Source organism: Leuciscus leuciscus (genome assembly GCF_965113295.1).
Source record: "Leuciscus leuciscus genome assembly, contig: HAP1_SCAFFOLD_233, whole genome shotgun sequence".
Lineage (NCBI taxonomy): Eukaryota > Metazoa > Chordata > Actinopteri > Cypriniformes > Leuciscidae > Leuciscus > Leuciscus leuciscus.
In genome coordinates, this window is record NW_028118481.1 from 83174 (window position 1) to 98061 (window position 14888).

At 47.2% G+C, this 14888-nt stretch overlaps 1 protein-coding gene across 1 annotated transcript in view; it reads right to left on the bottom strand.

Annotated features, from left to right (window-relative positions):
• dnajc8 (DnaJ (Hsp40) homolog, subfamily C, member 8) overlaps window positions 1-11509 on the bottom strand; it is a 14667-nt gene extending 3158 nt beyond the window's left edge. Inside the window, exons 1-6 of the mRNA XM_082190477.1 lie at window positions 11432-11509; window positions 10562-10663; window positions 10380-10436; window positions 9834-9900; window positions 9581-9675; window positions 9432-9503 (exon numbers count right to left, since the gene is read on the bottom strand). Coding sequence (XP_082046603.1) covers window positions 9432-9503; window positions 9581-9675; window positions 9834-9900; window positions 10380-10436; window positions 10562-10663; window positions 11432-11482 — 444 coding nt within the window. The 5' untranslated portion in view covers window positions 11483-11509. The remainder of the gene's footprint in view (window positions 1-9431; window positions 9504-9580; window positions 9676-9833; window positions 9901-10379; window positions 10437-10561; window positions 10664-11431) is intronic.
• Between the last annotated feature and the right edge of the window lie 3379 nt (window positions 11510-14888).

The following is a 14888-nucleotide window of genomic DNA, read 5'->3' on the forward strand; positions in this document are numbered from 1 at the left end:
ACACACTAACACTACACACACACACACACTCGGTGTGAACACACTAATACCGCACACACACTCAGTGTGAACACACTAATACTGCACACACACTCAGTGTGAACACACTAACACTACACACACTCAGTGTGAACACACTAATACTGCACACACACTCAGTGTGAACACACTAACACTGCACACACACTCAGTGTGAACACACTAACACTACACACACACACTCAGTGTGAACACACTAACACTACACACACACACACACTCGGTGTGAACACACTAATACCGCACACACACTCAGTGTGAACACACTAATACTGCACACACACTCAGTGTGAACACACTAACAATACACACACTCAGTGTGAACACACTAATACTGCACACACACTCAGTGTGAACACACTAACACTGCACACACACTCAGTGTGAACACACTAACACTACACACACACACACAGTGTGAACACACTAACACTACACACACACACTCAGTGTGAACACACTAACACTGCACACACTCACACTCAGTGTGAACACACTAACACTGCACACACTCACACTCAGTGTGAACACACTAACACTGCACACACACTCAGTGTGAACACACTAATACCGCACACACACTCAGAGTGAACACACTAATACCGCACACACACTCAGTGTGAACACACTAACACTACACACACACACTCAGTGTGAACACACTAACACTGCACACACACTCACACTAATACCGCACACACACTCACACTAATACCGCACACACTCAGTGTGAACACACTAATACCGCACACACACTCAGTGTGAACACACTAATACCGCACACACACTCAGTGTGAACACACTAATACCGCACACACACACTCAGTGTGAACACACTAATACCGCACACACACTCAGTGTGAACACACTAATACCGCACACACACTCAGTGTGAACACACTAATACCGCACACACACACTCAGTGTGAACACACTAATACCGCACACACACTCAGTGTGAACAAACATCCGGTTACATTTCACTTTAGTAAAGTAAAGCCTGTTTAACAGCGTAACACTGCTGCAGTCGTGATGAAACTAGCAGATCTTCACGGTTTAGAGAACGGATGTAGGGCGGGGCTTGTTTCTGTGTATCTGCTGTTGATTGGCTGTAGTGATGTGGGCGTGCCCGTCAACAGTGTATGCAGAACAGTGTGTATAACTGAATACACACACAAATTCAACTAGACAAACTTCATTTTCGTATTTGGTAAAAAACGAATTAACATGATATAAACATATGTATATATATATAAAATGTATAAATATTATAAATAAAAACATGCATTACAGTCATATGAATTTGAAGGGTAAATATGTTCATAAAAATAGAGGAAACACTAGCTACGTTTACATGGACACAATCGGAATGAAATCAATACGATTGATGAATCCGAACAAGGTGTTTACATGAATGATAAATAAAGTAATCGGGTTGATGTGCGCGTTTATATGTCACAAGTTTCAAATCAGATCTGATGTTTTGACATGCGCACACTGCACGAATATACAGAGTTTCCCGCTTTTCCCGCATAAATATTCTCCTCTATTGGTTCTGTATTTGTTTTAAACAGCAGACGTAATATTAATTCGTCTCTAGTCATAATTTAGAGCATACTAAGCGTTTTGCCGTGCTGCTTATTGATCACGCAGTAAAAATGCCCCTCCCCGCGGCCAAAACCAGTCGTCTGTGGATGAGAATCCAAAACAAGGACTGGTGGGACGTTGTCCTGCTTCACTTCACAGACGCGCGAGTGAAATGAGAATTTTAGAATGACGGGAAACTTATTAATATGACACTTTATTCAACAGGAAGAACAGCTCGTTCCGCGCTTCATACGTCATCACGCAAGTTAACGTCATCGCACATGCGCAGTCCTTTCAGTTTCGGTTTTCAATCCGTTCAAGTGTTTACATGTACTCTCGATCGGATTACAAAAGGGATAAACCACCCCTTTCAATCCGATCGGATCAATTAAAGTGTTTACATGAAGGTTTTTTAGTCCGATTGAGCCGTCAATCCGATTATAAGTGTCCATGTAAACGCAGCTACTGAAACACACGCATGACACGATTTCCTCACTCATATTCATCAGATCATTAATGCGCTTTAATCCACTAATCGTCCAGGCGAAATGATGTTCACTTCTTCATGAAAGCATGAAACTGGACACATGTACAGTACAGGCCCTGGACATTTTCAGAAATGGAGCATTGCAAATACGCCTCGTGGCGGCCATTTTGCTTTCCGCCATAACTGAGTTATGTATTTTGTATTATATCCCCTGAATCAAGCATGATAACATGGAAAAGCTGATGTCTACCCCTATGTTTTGATGGTCTAGGATTACAATGATACCATAGACAACATCATAAACGGTTCAGGTGAGCAGTTAATGGTGAGTTCAGTGACGTTGTGAGAAGGATTACAATGAAATCGCAGTATCTGAGAATATCATCTGAAGCTGGGGCCACTCTACAACATCTTTATGAAAATATTATATGTTAATGTTAGAGACCACAAACATGATGATAAAAATCATAGATTTCTCCGTTTTGCTCCTCTATAGCGTGGAGTGACCAGGAAAGCAGAACACACACCGACACACAGCAGAGAGCCTGTGCACACACACACTGACACATAGCAGAGAGCCTGTGCACACACACACACCGACACACAGCAGAGAGCCTGTGCACACACACACACACACCGAAACACAGCAGAGAGCCTGTGCACAACACACACCGACACACAGCAGAGAGCCTGTGCACACACACACACACACCGAAACACAGCAGAGAGCCTGTGCACAACACACACCGACACACAGCAGAGAGCCTGTGCACAACACACACCGACACACAGCAGAGAGCCTGTGCACACACACACCGACACACAGCAGAGAGCCTGTGCACACACACACCGACACATAGCAGAGAGCCTGTGCACACACACACCGACACACAGCAGAGAGCCTGTGCACACACACACACACCGAAACACAGCAGAGAGCCTGTGCACAACACACACCGACACACAGCAGAGAGCCTGTGCACACACACACACACACCGAAACACAGCAGAGAGCCTGTGCACAACACACACCGACACACAGCAGAGAGCCTGTGCACAACACACACCGACACACAGCAGAGAGCCTGTGCACACACACACCGACACACAGCAGAGAGCCTGTGCACACACACACCGACACATAGCAGAGAGCCTGTGCACACACACACCGACACACAGCAGAGAGCCTGTGCACACACACACCGACACATAGCAGAGAGCTTGTGCACACACACACACACCGACACATAGCAGAGAGCTTGTGCACACACACACACACCGACACATAGCAGAGAGCCTGTGCACACACACACCGACACACAGCAGAGAGCCTGTGCACACACACACCGACACATAGCAGAGAGCCTGTGCACACACACACCGACACACAGCAGAGAGCCTGTGCACACACACACACCGACACACAGCAGAGAGCCTGTGCACACACACACCGACACACAGCAGAGAGCCTGTGCACACACACACTGACACATAGCAGAGAGCCTGTGCACACACACACACCGACACACAGCAGAGAGCCTGTGCACACACACACACACACACCGAAACACAGCAGAGAGCCTGTGCACAACACACACCGACACACAGCAGAGAGCCTGTGCACACACACACACACCGAAACACAGCAGAGAGCCTGTGCACAACACACACCGACACACAGCAGAGAGCCTGTGCACAACACACACCGACACACAGCAGAGAGCCTGTGCACAACACACACCGACACACAGCAGAGAGCCTGTGCACACACACACCGACACATAGCAGAGAGCCTGTGCACAACACACACCGACACACAGCAGAGAGCCTGTGCACACACACACCGACACATAGCAGAGAGCCTGTGCACAACACACACCGACACACAGCAGAGAGCCTGTGCACACACACACCGACACATAGCAGAGAGCCTGTGCACACACACACCGACACACAGCAGAGAGCCTGTGCACACACACACCGACACATAGCAGAGAGCCTGTGCACACACACACACACCGACACACAGCAGAGAGCCTGTGCGCACACACACACCGACACACAGCAGAGAGCCTGTGCACACACACACCGACACACAGCAGAGAGCCTGTGCACAACACACACCGACACACAGCAGAGAGCCTGTGCACAACACACACCGACACACAGCAGAGAGCCTGGGCGCACACACACACACCGACACACAGCAGAGAGCCTGTGCGCACACACACACACACACCGACACACAGCAGAGAGCCTGTGCACACACACACCGACACACAGCAGAGAGCCTGTGCACACACACACAGACACACAGCAGAGAGCCTGTTCACACACACACCGACACACAGCAGAGAGCCTGTGCACAGACACACCGACACACAGCAGAGAGCCTGTGCACAACACACACCGACACACAGCAGAGAGCCTGTGCACACACACACCGACACACAGCAGAGAGCCTGTGCACACACACACCGACACACAGCAGAGAGCCTGTGCACACACACACACCGACACACAGCAGAGAGCCTGTGCACAACACACACCGACACACAGCAGAGAGCCTGTGCACACACACACCGACACACAGCAGAGAGCCTGTGCACACACACACCGACATACAGCAGAGAGCCTGTGCACACACACACACACCGACACACAGCAGAGAGCCTGTGCACAACACACACCGACACACAGCAGAGAGCCTGTGCACACACACACACACCGACACACAGCAGAGAGCCTGTGCACAACACACACCGACACACAGCAGAGAGCCTGTGAACACGGGAATCCCACAAAATCTCTCGCATCAAACGTGACTTTAAAGTAAACAAACATGGCGGACAACACGCTCATGTTGAGAAAAACAATGATATCCACATGCTCGAGGGAGAACGCGCTGCGCTGACAGACGCTGCAGAGACACACAGATAACGGTTTGCTAAGAGAAGTTTCTAAAAGCACTGAGTTTTCTGTTGTTAAACCGCTCTGCGTCAGCGAAACCTAAAGGAAGTATATGTCTCTAAATCATGTTGCTATCAGAGGATATCATCTCTGACCCGTCGTGTTACAGCGGAGTGTACCTGCAGTCGTGAGGATATCATCTCTGACCCGTCGCGTTACAGCGGAGTGTACCTGCAGTCGTGAGGATATCATCTCTGACCCGTCGCGCTACAGCGGAGTGTACCTGCAGTCGTGAGGATATCATCTCGGACCCGTCGCGCTACAGCGGAGTGTACCTGCAGTCGTGAGGATATCATCTCTGACCCGTCGCGCTACAGCGGAGTGTACCTGCAGTCGTGAGGATATCATCTCTGACCCGTCGCGCTACAGCGGAGTGTACCTGCAGTCGTGAGGATATCATCTCGGACCCGTCGCGCTACAGCGGAGTGTACCTGCAGTCGTGAGGATATCATCTCTGACCAGTCGCGCTACAGCGGAGTGTACCTGCAGTCGTGAGGATATCATCTCTGACCCGTCGCGCTACAGCGGAGTGTACCTGCAGTCGTGAGGATATCATCTCTGACCCGTCGCGCTACAGCGGAGTGTACCTGCAGTCGTGAGGATATCATCTCGGACCCGTCGAGCTACAGCGGAGTGTACCTGCAGTCGTGAGGATATCATCTCTGACCCGTCGCGCTACAGCGGAGTGTACCTGCAGTCGTGAGGATATCATCTCTGACCCGTCGCGCTACAGCGGAGTGTACCTGCAGTCGTGAGGATATCATCTCTGACCCGTCGCACTGCAGCGGAGTGTACCTGCAGTCGTGAGGATATCATCTCTGACCCGTCGCGTTACAGCGGAGTGTACCTGCAGTCGTGAGGATATCATCTCGGACCCGTCGCACTACAGCGGAGTGTACCTGCAGTCGTGAGGATATCATCTCGGACCCGTCGCGCTACAGCGGAGTGTACCTGCAGTCGTGAGGATATCATCTCGGACCCGTCGCGCTACAGCGGAGTGTACCTGCAGTCGTGAGGATATCATCTCTGACCAGTCGCGCTACAGCGGAGTGTACCTGCAGTCGTGAGGATATCATCTCTGACCCGTCGCGCTACAGCGGAGTGTACCTGCAGTCGTGAGGATATCATCTCTGACCCGTCGCACTACAGCGGAGTGTACCTGCAGTCGTGAGGATATCATCTCGGACCCGTCGCGCTACAGCGGAGTGTACCTGCAGTCGTGAGGATTTCATCTCGGACCCGTCGCGCTACAGCGGAGTGTACCTGCAGTCGTGAGGATATCATCTCTGACCCGTCGCGCTACAGCGGAGTGTACCTGCAGTCGTGAGGATATCATCTCGGACCCGTCGCGCTACAGCGGAGTGTACCTGCAGTCGTGAGGATATCATCTCGGACCCGTCGCGCTACAGCGGAGTGTACCTGCAGTCGTGAGGATATCATCTCTGACCCGTCGCGCTACAGCGGAGTGTACCTGCAGTCGTGAGGATATCATCTCTGACCCGTCGCGCTACAGCGGAGTGTACCTGCAGTCGTGATGATATCATCTCTGACCCGTCGCGCTACAGCGGAGTGTACCTGCAGTCGTGATGATATCATCTCTGACCCGTCGCGCTACAGCGGAGTGTACCTGCAGTCGTGAGGATATCATCTCTGACCCGTCGCTCTACAGCGGAGTGTACCTGCAGTCGTGAGGATATCATCTCTGAACCGTCGCACTACAGCGGAGTGTACCTGCAGTCGTGAGGATATCATCTCTGACCCGTCGCGCTACAGCGGAGTGTGTACCTGCAGTCGTGAGGATATCATCTCTGACCCGTCGCGCTACAGCGGAGTGTACCTGCAGTCGTGAGGATATCATCTCTGACCCGTCGCGCTACAGCGGAGTGTACCTGCAGTCGTGAGGATATCATCTCTGACCCGTCGCGCTACAGCGGAGTGTACCTGCAGTCGTGAGGATATCATCTCTGACCCGTCGCGCTACAGCGGAGTGTACCTGCAGTCGTGAGGATATCATCTCGGACCCGTCGCGCTACAGCGGAGTGTACCTGCAGTCGTGAGGATATCATCTCTGACCCGTCGCGCTACAGCGGAGTGTACCTGCAGTCGTGATGATATCATCTCTGACCCGTCGCGCTACAGCGGAGTGTACCTGCAGTCGTGAGGATATCATCTCTGACCCGTCGCGCTACAGCGGAGTGTACCTGCAGTCGTGAGGATATCATCTCTGACCCGTCGCGCTACAGCGGAGTGTACCTGCAGTCGTGATGATATCATCTCTGACCCGTCGCACTACAGCGGAGTGTACCTGCAGTCGTGATGATATCATCTCTGACCCGTCGCGCTACAGCGGAGTGTACCTGCAGTCGTGATGATATCATCTCTGACCCGTCGCGCTACAGCGGAGTGTACCTGCAGTCGTGAGGATATCATCTCTGACCCGTCGCGCTACAGCGGAGTGTACCTGCAGTCGTGAGGATATCATCTCTGACCCGTCGCGCTACAGCGGAGTGTACCTGCAGTCGTGAGGATATCATCTCTGACCCGTCGCGCTACAGCGGAGTGTACCTGCAGTCGTGATGATATCATCTCTGACCCGTCGCGCTACAGCGGAGTGTACCTGCAGTCGTGAGGATATCATCTCTGACCCGTCGCGCTACAGCGGAGTGTACCTGCAGTCGTGATGCAGTGATGGACACTGTCTCTCCTCACTCGACTGTGTTTCATGTGATTTCTCACTGTGGTGCTGATATCATGATAACTCAGTTTCATTACTTAATTTGATTAAAAGTACTTCCATTTTGTAATATAATTTTCATCTAGTAAGTAATTCCAAACTTCGCGAGGCAGAGGACGACATTATGTGATCAAACACCATCCACTTGTGAAACATGCTCCACAGCGCCACCCAGTACACTTAATTATAACTGTCAATTATATATCTGTCAGTGCGGAGGAGACTGAAGGACAGGTTCAGCAACAACAAAACAATCAAAAATTAAATAGATTGTTTTGAAGTAAATCTTTGTGTTTGACACATTCTTCTTAAAGGCACATTATGCAGTTTTTGTCAAACAGCGCCCCCTAGAGTCGCTGTGGAGTATTAGTATTTAACGTTACTGTCGTGAATACCCCTCACACAGAGCCATCTCCGCACTCACGGCCTGACCCTCCGCCTGTGTGCCGGCACCTGTCCAGTGGATGGAGGCTGAGTGGAGATAAGGTGTGGCCCCTGTAAAAGCTGGTGACCTGTTGACCTGTCGGCAGTCTGTGTGCGCGCCTCCAACACCCCCCTGTATGAGGGTTATTTCTGTTTGATGCTCATTCTTATCCTACTTTTGTTCATCAAGTAACGCTGTGGACAGTAGAACGTGTGACAGACAGTTCCACGAGTTCGACTGGGGAATAAAGTGTGAGTTGTGAGATGCCAGTCGCCTCCGTGACTGATAGACATCCACCAGAACACCAGGTCAGCATCGCTGTTGCATCCAGTGCTGCTTTTAGCTCTCGCCAACCGAGGGAGACTCTCGTCCGGTTCCACACGCGGTCAGCTTCTCCTTTCTTTTCCTCGACACTTCCGACCGCGCTCTCTTCGTCGACTCCATGATTCACGTCTGAAATGCGTGCTAGTGTCTTCATAGAGGCTGCTTCATGTGTTGTTGATGTGTGTGACGTCGTGCCGTAAAGCAAGTCGTGATTCTCGCGAGATTTACTCTCAAACCTGCACTGCTGGCTTGTCCAGCGCATCCCCCCCAGGCTTTGCTATCGGGATGATTAGGGTTAGGGAACCCTTCTACGAGATCGGTTACCATCTAAATGATTTTGAAGCTGTTATATTAAGGTACAGTTCTTACATAGTGTGCCTTTAAGCTAAGTTGCTACGGTCATATTGAATAATCTACTCTTTACAGTCACTGTAGTGTCAATGTTAATGAACAAACGGATGAAGCTGTTTAAACTCTACACAACACGAGACAGTCTAGCCTCGGGTCTCAGATACTGAGATTTCCCTTTCACAACCCTGAACTCACCATTAACTGCTCACCTCAACCGCTTATGATGTTGTCTATGGTATCACTGTAATCGTTGACCATCAGAACAGAGGAGTAGACATCATCTTTTCTGAGATATGATACAAAATACATATTTTGATGATGGTGGAAAGAAAAATGGCCGCCACGAGGCGTTTTTGTGATGGCTCCATTTCTGAAAATGTTCAGGGACCCAAACTGTGCAAGAGAAGCATGTTTCATGCTCTTATGAAGAAGTGAAATATCACCTGGACTATAAAGGAACTACAGGTCACTCCGAGTAAAAGCGCTCAGGTGTGTGTGTGTGTGTGTGTTCGTACCATTTCCGGGTCGTCTTCCTCCACATCGATGGGCTTGCCGTCCTTCTTCAGCTGCTTCTTCTTCTGGCTCATCTGAGACACACACACACAGGTGATGGTGAAGCGTGATTAACACACACACACACACTGAGATCTCGAGTGTTTCTCACCATGTGCTCCACATACTCCTTCCCCGCGTGGACCACGTCTAGCGCTTTCTTCTTCTGATCGGGTTCCAGCAGCATCTTATAGGCCTTATCCACCGCTGAACACACACACACACACACACACACACACACACACACACACACACACACACACACACACACACACACACACACACACACACACACACACACACACACAGCTCATCAAACACACGGAGACTCCAGGCATCATCAGATCATCATGTCTGTGGTTTACCTTCAAACGCCAGCTGAGCTCGATCCACATCATCCTGGTTCTTATCGGGGTGGACCAGGATAGACAACTGAGGACACACACACACAGACAGAGAGTCAGAGTGTGTGTGTGTGTGTGTGTGTGAGAGAGAGAGAGTGAGTCAGAGTGTGTGAGAGAGAGAAAGAGAGTCAGAGTGTGTGTGTGTGTGTGTGTGTGTGTGTGTGTGTGAGAGAGAGTCAGAGTGTGTGTGTGAGAGAGAGAGAGTCAGAGTGTGTGTGTGTGTGTGTGTGTGTGTGTGTGAGAGAGAGAGTGAGTCAGTGTGTGAGAGAGAGAAAGAGAGTCAGAGTGTGTGTGTGTGTGTGTGAGAGAGAGAAAGAGAGTCAGAGTGTGTGTGTGTGTGTGTGTGTGTGAGAGAGAGAGACAGAGTGTGTGTGTGAGAGAGAGAGAGTCAGAGTGTGTGTGTGTGTGTGTGTGTGAGAGAGAGAGAGAGAGAGAGTCAGAGTGTGTGTGTGTGAGAGAGAGAGTCAGAGTGTGTGTGTGTGTGTGTGTGTGGGTGTGTAGTTGTACCTGTCGAAAGCGTTTCTTCAGCTCCTCGTCTGTGGCCTCGGGGTCGATCTGAAGCACCTGCACAGATAAACACACAATCAATCCCATGATCCTCCTCTGTGACTGAGATTTGTCACATGATGAGTGTCACATGATGAGCGTCACATGATGAGCGTCACATGACTGATGTCGGTGAGACTCGCCTCAAACGGGTTGAGATTGAAGTACGAGGATCCGGGTCTCAGTAACCTCTCGATCTGCTGTTTAGAGGTGAGGACCGAGTCTCTCTTCTCGATCTGCTTCACCTGCACACACATCATTACATCATCATGTGCACAACCCCACACACACATCATCATGTGCACAACCCCCCCCCACACACATCATTACATCATCATGTGCACAACCACACACACACACACACACACACACACACACACACACCCTCTCCAGTTTTTATTGTTGCAAGAGTCTCTTCTGCTCACCAAAGCTGCGTTTATTTGATCAGAAATACAGTAATATTGTGAATATTATTATAATGTAAATCATCTGTTTTCTATGTGAATATAGTAAAGTGTAATTTATTCCTGTGATCAAAGCTGAATGTTCAGCATCATTACTCCAGTCTTCAGTGTCACATGATCCTTCACAAATCACTCTAATATAAGGATTTGATGCTCAAGAAACATTTATTATCATTATTAATGTTGAACACAGTTGTGCTTTTGCCCTGAGAAACTATCTGGAGAAACATTCATTCATTACTGTGATTATCTGAGGTAAATGTGATGAACTGCCATGAACATGATAGCACAGGGCATAAACAATCTTTATTAAACACACAACCACTAAACAAAGGCAGAGCGTTATGAATGATAACAGAAGAATGATCTGAGTATTGATTATGGCTCATAATCGTCATTAATCGGCGGATGTTGTGAATGATAGTGTTGTCTAGATAGGGTTTAACACCCACACACACACCGTGGGACCCGTCGCCGCACATCTGTGTGTGTTAACTCGTTCTGTTCATGAGTGTGTGTGTGAAGTGTGTGTTATTCTCTCAGTCTCACCTCTGTGTAAAAGGTATTAAAGGCTTCTTCGCCGCTGCCGCCCGCCGCCATCTTGCGTCTGTGACGTCAACGGATATCGCGTCACTTTACAAAATAAAGGTCCTCGGCCCGCATGACAAACGCTGAACATATATTATTATTATTATATATATTTTTTGAACAAAAAGCACAGGGGATACCGTATAAAGCACAAACAATAAAATAAAATAAAATTAAGACAGTAAACTCAAAGTAAAGCAAGGCAGTATAAGGGATAGTCTACTAAAAAAATAACAATTCACAAAACATTCATAGAAACTACAAGTAAAAAAAATGTATACAAGTAATTAGAAATAAATAACATTGGGAATACATAAATAATAATCTTCAGAAAATCAGGAAGTAATTTATAATGAAACCATAATTTATTTGAGCAACAAAGAAGTTTTAGCAGCTTTCTTATTAGCTGATAAACAAAGAGAGTCATAAAATAATTTTAAATCAACACAAAAAAGTCTAAAATTGGGCTTCGAAACAGTTACTTTACACTTATGAAGATAAAACTCGCCACATAAAGTTAGCAGTTTTAATCTGTCATCCATCTCCTTTGACCCGGAGTCTCAAATCAAAAACAGCACATTCACAACCTCAAAAGTAAAGAGTTTGTAATAAGCAGAAAAAATAAGCCAGGCTACTTTTCCCCAGAACTCTTTTGCATAATCACATTCAAAAAACAAATGTGGTATTGTTTCAAGATTAGAATTACAGAATGCGCAGTGTGAAGAGATGTCTAACTTAAACTTAGAAAGAAGAGAGTTACAGGGATAGTAATTATGTAGAATTTTAAAGTGAAGCTCTTTCCACTTGTTAGGTAACAGAATGTCCATATATTAAAGGTAGAAAGAGAAGGATAATTTCATTTCCATTTGAATAAAGCTTTGGGATGACAGCTGATCTTCCTAATAAGGAATCTTCTAATCCAATACATTTGACATTGGAAAGCTCCAATCCTCCAATAAACAACTGGGGCCTTTCACATACGGATACTCTGTAGCTACAGTATGACCTAACCATATGCTCTGTAGCTACAGTATGACCTCACCATATGCTCTGTAGTTACAGTATGACCTAACCATATGCTCTGTAGCTACAGTATGACCTCACCATATGCTCTGTAGTTACAGTATGACCTAACCATATGCTCTGTAGTTACAGTATGACCTCACCATATGCTCTGTAGTTACAGTATGACCTAACCATATGCTCTGTAGTTACAGTATGACCTAACCATATGCTCTGTAGTTACAGTATGACCTAACCATATGCTCTGTAGTTACAGTATGACCTAACCATATGCTCTGTAGTTACAGTATGACCTAACCATATGCTCTGTAGCTACAGTATGACCTCACCATATGCTCTGTAGTTACAGTATGACCTAACCATATGCTCTGTAGTTACAGTATGACCTCACCATATGCTCTGTAGTTACAGTATGACCTCACCATATGCTCTGTAGTTACAGTATGACCTAACCATATGCTCTGTAGTTACAGTATGACCTCACCATATGCTCTGTAGTTACAGTATGACCTCACCATATGCTCTGTAGTTACAGTATGACCTCACCATATGCTCTGTAGCTACAGTATGACCTAACCATATGCTCTGTAGCTACAGTATGACCTCACCATATGCTCTGTAGTTACAGTATGACCTAACCATATGCTCTGTAGTTACAGTATGACCTCACCATATGCTCTGTAGTTACAGTATGACCTAACCATATGCTCTGTAGCTACAGTATGACCTCACCATATGCTCTGTAGCTACAGTATGACCTCGCCATATGCTCTGTAGTTACAGTATGACCTAACCATATGCTCTGTAGTTACAGTATGACCTAACCATATGCTCTGTAGTTACAGTATGACCTAACCATATGCTCTGTAGCTACAGTATGACCTCACCATATGCTCTGTAGCTACAGTATGACCTCACCATATGCTCTGTAGTTACAGTATGACCTAACCATATGCTCTGTAGCTACAGTATGACCTAACCATATGCTCTGTAGTTACAGTATGACCTCACCATATGCTCTGTAGTTACAGTATGACCTAACCATATGCTCTGTAGCTACAGTATGACCTAACCATATGCTCTGTAGTTACAGTATGACCTCGCCATATGCTCTGTAGTTACAGTATGACCTCACCATATGCTCTGTAGCTACAGTATGACCTAACCATATGCTCTGTAGTTACAGTATGACCTAACCATATGCTCTGTAGTTACAGTATGACCTCACCATATGCTCTGTAGTTACAGTATGACCTAACCATATGCTCTGTAGCTACAGTATGACCTCACCATATGCTCTGTAGCTACAGTATGACCTCGCCATATGCTCTGTAGTTACAGTATGACCTAACCATATGCTCTGTAGCTACAGTATGACCTAACCATATGCTCTGTAGTTACAGTATGACCTCACCATATGCTCTGTAGTTACAGTATGACCTAACCATATGCTCTGTAGCTACAGTATGACCTAACCATATGCTCTGTAGTTACAGTATGACCTCGCCATATGCTCTGTAGTTACAGTATGACCTCACCATATGCTCTGTAGCTACAGTATGACCTAACCATATGCTCTGTAGTTACAGTATGACCTAACCATATGCTCTGTAGTTACAGTATGACCTCACCATATGCTCTGTAGTTACAGTATGACCTAACCATATGCTCTGTAGCTACAGTATGACCTCACCATATGCTCTGTAGCTACAGTATGACCTCGCCATATGCTCTGTAGTTACAGTATGACCTAACCATATGCTCTGTAGTTACAGTATGACCTAACCATATGCTCTGTAGTTACAGTATGACCTAACCATATGCTCTGTAGCTACAGTATGACCTCACCATATGCTCTGTAGCTACAGTATGACCTCACCATATGCTCTGTAGTTACAGTATGACCTAACCATATGCTCTGTAGCTACAGTATGACCTAACCATATGCTCTGTAGTTACAGTATGACCTCACCATATGCTCTGTAGTTACAGTATGACCTAACCATATGCTCTGTAGCTACAGTATGACCTAACCATATGCTCTGTAGTTACAGTATGACCTCGCCATATGCTCTGTAGTTACAGTATGACCTCACCATATGCTCTGTAGCTACAGTATGACCTAACCATATGCTCTGTAGTTACAGTATGATCTAACCATATGCTCTGTAGTTACAGTATGACCTCACCATATGCTCTGTAGTTACAGTATGACCTCACCATATGCTCTGTAGTTACAGTATGACCTCACCATATGCTCTGTAGCTACAGTATGACCTCGCTATATGCTCTGTAGTTACAGTATGACCTCGCCATATGCTCTGTAGCTACAGTATGACCTCGCCATATGCTCTGTAGCTACAGTATGACCTCACCATATGCTCTGTAGTTACAG